This window comes from Parasteatoda tepidariorum, chromosome 6 (assembly GCF_043381705.1).
Source record: "Parasteatoda tepidariorum isolate YZ-2023 chromosome 6, CAS_Ptep_4.0, whole genome shotgun sequence".
In the NCBI taxonomy this organism is placed as follows: domain Eukaryota; kingdom Metazoa; phylum Arthropoda; class Arachnida; order Araneae; family Theridiidae; genus Parasteatoda; species Parasteatoda tepidariorum.
Window position 1 is genome coordinate 10,928,181 of NC_092209.1, and position 10,644 is coordinate 10,938,824.

General features: G+C 34.0%; 1 protein-coding gene across 1 annotated transcript; it reads right to left on the reverse strand.

Moving 5' to 3' along the window:
• Nucleotides 1-3,432: 3,432 nt before the first annotated feature.
• LOC107437011 (uncharacterized) lies at nt 3,433-5,151 on the reverse strand. Its single transcript, XM_016048875.2, has one exon. The coding sequence runs from the start codon at nt 5,149-5,151 to the stop codon at nt 3,433-3,435; it is 1,719 nt and encodes a 572-aa protein (XP_015904361.1).
• Nucleotides 5,152-10,644: the final 5,493 nt, after the last annotated feature.

Below are 10,644 nucleotides of genomic sequence, written 5' to 3' on the forward strand. Positions count from 1 at the left end.
TCTTAAGATATTCTGAAAAATCTTAAGATATTTTAAGGTAACATTAACTCAGAAAACTTTCTTCAAATTTTCTTAAGACGAACTTAATTTATCCTAAAGATATCCCAAATGTCTGAAAAAATTCTTAAGATATTTTAAAGAATCTTAAGATGCTTTAAGGTAATTCTAACTCAGGAATGTGTCTTAAGATTTTCTTAAGAATTTTTGAAGACAAATTTAATTCACCTTAAAGATATTCAAAATGTCTGTAAAATGTCTGCAAAAATTCTTCAGATTTCTGAAGAATTTCTTAAGAAAATGACATTTTCTTAAGAAAATCTTAAGATTATTTTTAGTGGGGTAACCACAGGATAAAGTTTCAAACGATACTTTAAATCTTTGATATGTAGTGATGAAAAAATTAATTTAAAAGTAATACTTAACTACAAAAAGCTTAAATCTGGTTACAACAAGAAATGTTTTTAATAAGTGGAGCAAGTTACGAATCGAGCAAAACCATCACCTCCTACACCAAAAGGCCTCCACACTGTGTTTTATAAGTTGTCCGCGCAGACTATACAGAGAGAGAACCAGTTGTGCGCATGAACCCAAAACCTTTTTTAAAAGTACCTATACCTATATAAAATAAGATGAGTGTACCAGCCACAATAATATTGTGCGGCTTCTGCTCATCCATCATATATATTTGAGAATTGAATCTGTAGTGGTAGACAAGTGAATAAGGCAAATCTATAATATTCATAAATAAAACAAATTTTTAGTCATATATTTGCTACCACTTTCCTATTTTAACTAGATTTTGTATTAAGTGACTCGTTGGAAAAGTGGACTACCTACAGGGGTGAAAGCGAGACGGAAAAGAGGAAAGGCTGGTAGTAAAACCATTACAGTTATAGCTAGTTTTGGGGAGGAGTTTACTTATTCGTTTTTTAAATTTTTCAACAATATCTTCTTTATCTTGGAAAAGAAGCAGTTCTATATATATGCCAGAATTATAAAAGAAATCTTGATAGTTACAGATATTTCATTTTTTTCGAAAAAAATGCTGGAATGAAATGTTTTACGTACCAGGTTTTTTTTTCCGTCTTGCTATATAAGGGCTTTCACCCATTGACTATCTATTAAAAACTGTTTGGAGTCTTTCAGTTATAGGAGGCGTTGGCAAAACTCGAGTAGGTTTTATCATCCGTAAATTATTATTCAACATTCTGCAGCAATTGTAATATTGCTTTATTTAAAATTTTCCAGGGTGGATAGTGAGTTTCAATCTATTAAATTATTTCAATATTAAATAAAATAATCTTATAAAGTATACTGGTAAGTTGCATTTTTCAAACTTTTTATTTATATGTATTTTGAAATCGTTTTTAAGAATCATACACAACCAAGGATGGTGTCTACCGCTGAATCGAATTTGACCTAAATAGTGTTGATAACACTAAGCTCAAAATTTACTAAAGCTATTAAAGTATAAAAGTACAGTTTTGTACTTCTACTCATTAACAACTCAGCAGTTGTTATATAGACTACCAACGATGTAAGGAATGTTTATTATTAATGCTTAATTGAATCATACCAATACAAAGTCGAAAGGAATAAGAGTTTAAAAATATAAATGAGCTACAACAGTATCACATACTAAAAGTACATTTTTGTTTTATACTTTTTTATGAGTCTTAAATTTCTATCCTAATAAAAGAGACATTGCTTTAATTGTATTTCCTTATGCCTAATTCAATTAATCAAGAGGTAAATGGATAGAACTGATAATTTTGAAGGTATGAGGTATTTTAACCGAGTCTTTTGATTCGGTCAAAATTGACATGTGGATAGTTGTTTGACACCTATGTGTTCTCACTATCCCAGTTCAGCTATTAGTTCGTTCAAACAAATTATTGCTTAGTTAAAAAAAAGGCTATTGAAATATGCAATAATTATGTATTCACTCCTAATTTATCATAAACATCACTCCACTGCTGCATGAGAACATTATAATTACATCTCCTATCGTATATGAAGTTTTGTGGATTCACGATCCCCCAGACATGGTCCAGCTATTCGTTAGACGTTGAGGAATAAGACACACAATCATAATTTAAACAGTTCCTATTATTAAAAAGCGGAAAAGTTCCTACTGCAATTAAAATAAAAAGTACGAAGTTTCTATATCTTTCACCATATAACTTTGTTTCCCAATTTGTTACTGTATTATCTAGTATGTTATCTTGAAAATAAACATGAAGTGAACATAGTTAAGCGATTCTGTCAAAATATACTGCCAAAATTGGGAGAAGCGGAAGTTTCCCCCCCCCCTCTTCCCAATGAATATTTTGATTTCATTAAATTCCTACTATGACACGTTCAGTTGTGCAGTTAATTCTGTGAAATAAAGTATTGGACATTTTCATTTCATTAAAGTCCTACTATAACTTGTTTAATCCTGCGGGGAATTCTCTAAATCGGAGTAAGGAATATTCTTATTTCATTAAAGTCCTTCTATAACGTGTTCAGTTGTGCAGTGAATTCTGTGAAATAATGTAATAAGCACTTTGATTCTTTAAAGTCCTATTATATCTTGTTTAGTTGTGAAATGAATTTTGTGCTTTAGAGTAACGGATATTTTTATTTCATTAAAGTCCTCCTATGACGAGTTTAGTTAAGTAGTGATATCTGTGAATTAGAGTAATGAATATTCTGATTTCATTAAAGTTCTTTAATTACTTTAGTTGTGCAGTGAATCCTGTGAGTTAGAGCAATTAATATTACCAATGCAGATGCCTAATAAAGGTACTCAGGTAATAGGTTCTTTTTATATAGCTTTCCGAAACAGATACGCACCTTAGCATGAATTCTGTATTATTGAAGGAATAGTTAAGTATGCGTACCTGCCAACTTTTAGTCCTTTCAAGGATGATTTTCCCCAGTGGTAATAAAATGGAATTTAAATTACATTTTTAGACTGAAACATTCGCTGTGTTTAAATTAAGCTTATGCGTACTACCACGCTTGCTTGATGCTGATGACTGTTGATGATGATGTGGGGGGGGGTCTCTGCTACTCGCTTTTATCCCCCTCGCTCTAAGGTGTATCTTTTGTGAGATGAGTTGTTGGTAGTGAAGATGATGACGATGAGATGGTGAGAGTGTACGCTGTTCTTGAAGAAGCGAAACAAGTTTACAGTACAGATCAAAATTAAATATTTTTCCAAAAACACTTTTGGAGAGGTTGATTTGATAAAATGAATATCTAACATTTGGTGGTTGCAACACTTTTGGAGAAACACGTTCATCAAAACAAAATTCCTTGTAAATAAAAAACTCTTTTTCCCCTCTCAGAGAGGCTTAAACCAAAAACTTAAAATTATGTAACTGCATTTAATTGGAGATTTTAAAACTGGAGACTAGAAACGCTTAGTTGAAATTAAAAAATCCACTAAGTTTTTGAGAAGATTATCATATTGGTCATAACTAAGAAGACAGTGGAGGGAGAGTGGGAAAACTCCGATTGACGCACGCAGTGTTTGTCTCTGATGTCAAACTTTTTGCATTCAAAGAGGAGGTGGATAGCAGATTCTGGATGTTGACAATGGTCGCACAAAGGGGAGTCTACAAGCCCTATTTTTGCATATATTTCGTTAAGTTGGATTGTGTTGCTTCGGAGAAGCGAGATTAAGATATCGTATTTTCGGTTTGGGAGTTGATTGACGGAAGTTTTATTAACAGGGTGAACAAAGGGGAAACGCTTGTGGTATTTTGAGTTAATCCAGAGGTTACTGAGTTCGCGGTTTGAGTCAAAAACTGCTGAATATGACAAGTCTTCAGGAGAGATAAAAGGGATGGCTCGAGGGGCATTGGTGGCGTGTTTGGCAAGTTTATCAGCGGTTTCATTGGGGGAAATGTCAACGCGTGCTAGTGTCCGGGCGATCGTAATTGATTTCACTTTTGCACTTGCTGAAACTATCTTATTTTGTAAGAGGAGGATGCTGTGAGGGGATTTATGGGTGGCTGAGATGAGGGCAGTGATTGCGGACTTACTGTCCGATAAAATAACGTAATCTAGATACTCGGTAGTGAATTTTGTGACTGCTAACCAAATCGCTAAAACTTCTCTGGTGAAAACTGAGTTAATAGGATGGATTTGAGAGATATACGACATGTTGTTCCTTGAGTTAATAGCCGCAATACCTGTGTTCGGACTAGATTTCGAGGCATCGGTAGCCAAGATGACTAAATCTTTCCAAAGGGTCTGAAGGGTTTCCTGATAGAGAGGGAGGATTTCGTTGGGATTTTTCGTAGTCTGAAAAGGAAGATCGTGTACAAAAAGACAGAGGTTCGGGAGATCTGTGAGGAAAACTGGAATGTTGAAGGGGATGAAATTGAATTTGCTTATGCCTTTTTGGTTGAAGATGTCCTGAAACTTGAGGAAAAGGTGGGGTTTCTTTTTAAGTCTAGTAAAATGGAATTTATGCAAAAGGCGATTTATTGGGGAGTGAGAGCCAAGGGAACAGTGACGGAGGTAGAATTTTTTAGCTGCTAAAACAAGTCTCAGCGATATTGAGGTGGTGCCGGCTTCTTTGTGGAGGATATGAATTAGAGTCCATCGTTGGAGGCCCGTTGCTGAGCGGAGGCTAGAGTTGTAGATTGTTTCAATTACTCGGAGATGTGATTTTGGCGCAGAGAAGAGGATTGGGCTACCATACTCTAAGATACTTCTGATTGCGGCATTTACAATCTGAATGAGGTGGTAGGTTCGAGACCCCCACTGAGTGCTAGAGATGCAGCGGAGTGCATTAATTTTTATTAAACATTTCTTTTTTAGGTATTGAAAGTGACAGAGGAAAGAAATGTTTGCAGTGTAATGGATGCCGAGAATTTTTATGGAATTCACTTGGGGAATTCGTTCGTTAAAAATTGTTAACTGAATCGTAGGAGAGAGACGTTTGTTAGAGAAATTAATAGTTGCACTTTTTGAAGGTGAAATAGCCATTTTCCACTCTGTGCACCAAGCTTGAATGGTGATGAGGGCATCTTGAAGTTTAGCAATAACCCTGTCAAAAGATTTTGCAGCATAGTAAATGTAGATATCATCAGCGAACACAAGAATTTGAACTCCAGTGGGAAGGTGTTTGTGAATATCTTTAAGGTATAACATAAAAGGAAGGGGGGAGAGGACACTGCCCTGCGGGAGGCCCTGGGGTAGATGGAAATCTTTAGATCGGGTGTTGCGCCAAGAGATGTAGAAGTTGCTGCGTGATGCTTAGTAATACGTATTAATATATATGCTTAATTTTTTTAAAAATAGCGGTGGATGAAAAAGATTGTAAATGAAGTTTCTAAATGCAAGGAATATATAGAAAGAGTGCATTTTACTACCACTTTAAATATAGAAATAAAAGTTGGGTATGTGTACGGTATTACCCATTCATACATAACCTTCATTTTCATTTATTCGTTGTAGTACATTCTGGAGTGGTTCCATACTATTAGATTTACTATAGTATAAGTGAGACATTCCACGCACCGAAAGAAAAATTAACTATACATGTAGAATCATTTAACCTACCCATCTAACTAACTAATCAAGTTTTTCAGAGTACCTATCCATGAATGGATATCTGCTCTTTCATTAACCTACCTACATACCTGCCAACGTTTACGCATTTGGCGTAAAATGTTATTTTTATAATTAAAGTAGTAGTAGATATATACAATTTTTTTCTTTTATAAGATTAATTTTAAAATGATTCTAATGACCACTATTCTTTAAAAAATTAAGCATACATATTAATATGCATTACTATATTGGTTATCAGCTTAAGCATTTTCAAATACCACGTATACTTTTGCTTACTATTAAAATTTTAATTCCATTTTACTACCACTGGGAAATATTATAATGGAAGGGTTGAAAAGTTGGCAGGTATGTACTTACCATGGCTGAAAGCCTATATATAGCAAAACGGAAAAGAGCAAAAACTGGTACGAAAGGCATTTCATTCTAGCATTTTTTTTTTCGAGAAACATTAAATTTCTGTAACTACCGAAATTTTTCACAATTTTAGCATATATATAAAACAGCTTCTTTCTTTATAGAAAAGTAGATATAACTGATTAATTAAAACAGAGAATAGTTTAATTCCTCCCGAAAACATGTTAAAACTGAAATGGCCTTAGTACCACCTTTTACTCTTTTCCGTCTCGCTTTCACCCATGCTACCTACTCGCAAAATAATTCGGGCCCTCATGGAATAAATATTCACGAATCTTGGCTCAATAAGGAAGTTATTTTCTGATATTAACCCTATATAGGATAGTCCGATTCAACCAATATTTTACTGTTACTCTTCAACCTATATCGGCCCTATGTTCAATTATCAGATTCACCAGATTCAATTCATAAATCAGCCAATATAGGCAAATATTGGCCCTACATATGAGAAATATTAAACAAATTTAACGATATCAATATTGGTTTATAAAGGACCCATATTGAGATCAACTGNTCAGCCAATATAGGCAAATATTGGCCCTATATATGAGAAATATTAAACAAATTTAAAGATATCAATATTGGTTTATAAAGGACCCATATTGAGCTTAACTGGGGCCAAGGCAACGCCTCCTACAACTGAAAGCCTGCACACGGTTTTTATTACAGGTAGTCCGTCCAGACCAGTATGTAGGTAATCCAGTTTATGAAAAAGCCCTTTAATAGAAAATCTAGAAAAAATAAGAAAGTGGTAGCAAATATATGTCTATAAATTTGTTTAATTTACGAATATGATTAGTTTGTCTTATTTATTTGTCTACCACTACAGATTCAATTCTCAAATACATATGATAAACTCCTCTCAGCCAGTTTTAAAATAAAATTTGGTTTCATGCGCTCAAACTGTTCACTTTTTAAATAGTCTGCGCAGACTACTTATGAAAAACTGTGTGGAGGCTCTCTGATGGAGGAGGTGATGGCTAAGGTTGCTAGGGCTATGATATTCAGAATTTTCTGCAAATTTTCATGTCGTAGCTAGCAACAAACATGGCTATACTTTCTTGTAACATTGTTATTTCATTGATTGTTATTCTTGTTGTTTCGTTACTTGTAACAAAAGTAAAAACTACTGTACTTGTACTTCGTTACCTTTTAAATTTAGTTCTTTGACTTTTTTTCCCTTCATATNGACTGAAGCAACATCTTAGATCTATTCAACTCCGATGAATGGATTAAAGCCGCTTCGCAGCTGTGTACCCAGGTTCTCGTTATTTCTACCGTTCTACCTTCGTGAGGGTTGTTGTGCAGCGTCCGAGACTTCGTACCGATATTCCATTTCTACCCGGTGACGCCCACCTGCAGTATGAGATGTTTACAATCGAAAGTTTAAGTCTTAATTGTTCTTTTAATAACAACTTTTAAATGTTTTTTTAACGAATAACTTGTTAATTGGAGTTTGTCAGTTTCTTGATGGTTAGTTATCTTTTACTATTAAAGAGGATGCTTCATTGCAATATTGCTTCATTTGACGTCTTACATTCCCATCACCGAAACATATACACTCAAATACATATGATAAACTCCTCTCAGCCACTTTTAAAATAAAATTTGGTTTCATGCGCTCAAACTGTTCACTTTTTAAATAGTCTGCGCAGACTACTTATGAAAAACTGTGTGGAGGCTTTCTGATGTAGGAGGTGATGGCTAAGGCTGCTAGGGCTATGATATTCAGAATTTTCGGCAAATTTTCATGTCGTAGCAACAAACATGGCTATACTTTCTTGTAACATTGTTATTTCATTGATTGTTATTCTTGTTGTTTCGTTACTTGCAACAAAAGTAAAAACTACTGTACTTGTACTTCGTTACCTTTTAAATTTAGTTCTTTGACTTTTTTTGTCTTCATATTTTTGATGAAAGTACAAGCATTTGTAACGAGAATGTCTTTTTTCAGAATTGTTTAAAAAATTTTCAACATTCATTAATTTTTTTAATTATAAATTTAATGTTTTATATATTCTTTGGTTGCTAACTTCTTTTTCCAAACATCTTTAAAACGTTAAATGCCATGGGGGTCACCGGTGACCGACACTGAGTTTGTTCGCAGCGTCAAGGGGGCCACCGGTGACCAGCGAAGTCAAGTTTATTAGAAATACATAATTCGAGTGAACGTTTATTTTTTTTAAAATATTATTATCGTTTCTAAAACGTTTTGAAGAAATTAATACTATATAGAACTAACAAAAATAGTTTTATTTCTATACACAGAGATGCCAACTTGCTCCTGACCGCGAATGAATATTTTTAAGTGGTAGTTTATTTATTGCGATTATCCACCACTATTTCTAAACAAATCGTAGGCATGTATAATTTACTATTTCTTTCAGATACGTCATTTCAAACCTTTTAAAAAACTAGCAAAATCCGTTTAGTATTTTCAAATTCTGTTTCTAATTATTTATCGTTTAACCAGACGAACAATTAATGTAAAATTAGCGTGGCATTCAACGCGTTAATGATTGCAATTTTCCGAAAGAGAAACGATGACTGAACAGGAAACCCTTACTTTAATGAATTTTACCTGTATATGAATTCATTTTTTCCTCATATCTTTTAAAAAAAACTGCAATGTTATCGAATCTGTTCAACAAATTAAATTTTAACTAAGAACTCTGAAAGAAAAAATGAAATTTATAAAGATTTCATTATTTGAAAAAAATTTAAAATTCCTTTTTTACATGCAAACACTGAATTTTGATTTCTTTCAACGTTCACTATTTCAATTGAGGTTTGTAACATTTTCTTGTATTTTATACTTCTAAATTAAGATTCAATAATTTATTTCATTAAATTGTATTACATTTTTTATGAAATTGACGATTATTTTGAATTCCTTGAAATGTGCTTTAAAGTCATTATTAATATTTTTTTTAGTTGTACTATTTTCGTTACTTTTTAAAAGTATGGCTAGCAATCCTATAAATTGCAGAGACTGGAACCGATTTAAACGTGTAAATATGTTATGTTTCAGTTTTTATATTTAGTAGTAAAAGTTCTGTTTCAAAATAGAAAAATTGACATTTAAATCTTCATCAAAAAGGATTTGACACAATTACAAATAATTACCTCTAGTTTTAAAAAAAAAAAAAAAAAAACATTTTAATAAAAAAAAAATTTTGAGAAGAACATTATTCCGCTAGCCATAAATTTCAAATAAATGAATATAGCATACATGCCAACTTTCACTTTTTCTGAGAATGAATTTTCTAAGTGGTAGTATAACAATTACCGAATTACAACCTTACTCAAAAATATATTAATATTTTGACTAGGATAAAATTCGCTATCGTATAGATTAGTATGCTTTTATATATTTGTTGTAATTATTTAAACGTAGTGGTGATCAAACTCATTTATAATTATTATTATAATTCAAAAATTTTAATGACATGGCATGAGTTTCGGTACCACTTTAAATACAAAATTAAAATCTTCCGGAAAAACCGGAAGAGTTGGCAGGTATGATATAGCAACAGCATGATATGGTAGTAGCTATGGCATTCAAATAAGAAATTTATTACAACATTCTTTAAGCAACGCTTACTGTCCCTATTTAGGAACAAATTCTTTATGAATAATGCTACAGTATATTTATTTACTGATGAATAAAAGTAGCTACTACTTTTTCTAATTAATTTGGGTTCCGACTTCTGTTTTACGAACAAGTTCGTTATGCTAAATAAGTAAAAATAAGGAAAACTAGATGTAGGGGTTGTTGGTTGCGAGAGCTCAGATAGCATGAAAAGCCGAGGAAGAAGGATCGAGGACTGGATCGAAGACCGAAGGTAGGAGGACTAACCGAAACAGTTCCTGCGCGGATGAATACCGGCGGAGGAGCATCAACCGGCTGCCATGGCAGGGAGTGAAAAAGCTGATGTCCAGTACTTAAGCAGATGACATTTTGCCTCCAAAAGGAAGAAGAGGAAAAAGAAGAGGCAAGCCAATAATGAGAACACTGCAAAGACTCCAATCTGCCCCTCTGCTTCTGAAACCCTTCAACAGCCGGAGACTTTCACCTCAGCTCCCATGGAAACTACGGTAGAGAACTCCAGTAAACAGATAGAGCCTTCCACTACTGATGAGAAAGTGCAATCCAAGTTCCTGAAAGTTCTCATGCGTGGCCTTCCCAAGGACTTTGATCCAGCAGAAATTTCCCTTGAATTGGGGAAATTGAACTTGGAAACTTACAAGATAGTACAATTCCAGAAGAGGGTGGGTGGGGCCTATAGGCCCCTCCCACTATTTCTAGTTATCCTGCATAAGCTAGCCAATCACGAGAAGGTCTACTACACGAAGAAAATCAAGCAGTTCCCGGTTAGCGTAGAGCTTTTCCACAGCGGCCGGCGGCCGCAACAATGCTTCCGATGTCAAGGATTCGGTCACTCTCAGCTTACGTGCACAGAAAAACCACGATGTATGAAATGTGCTGAAGGGCATTTTTCGTATCAGTGTACAAAAAGCAGAGACACACCAGCTACTTGCTGCAATTGCAGAAAGGATCACACTTCAAACTTCTCTGGGTGCGAGGCCCGCCCCAGTAGAAAGAAAACCCACACTAAAGCTCACACTCCTGCAACATCAGCACATCGCCTTGTT

Coding starts and splice junctions, on each gene's coding strand:
- LOC107437011 (XM_016048875.2), bottom strand. CDS start 5,151: ATGTTATACCTTAAAGATATTCACAAACACCTTCCCACTGGAGTTCAA.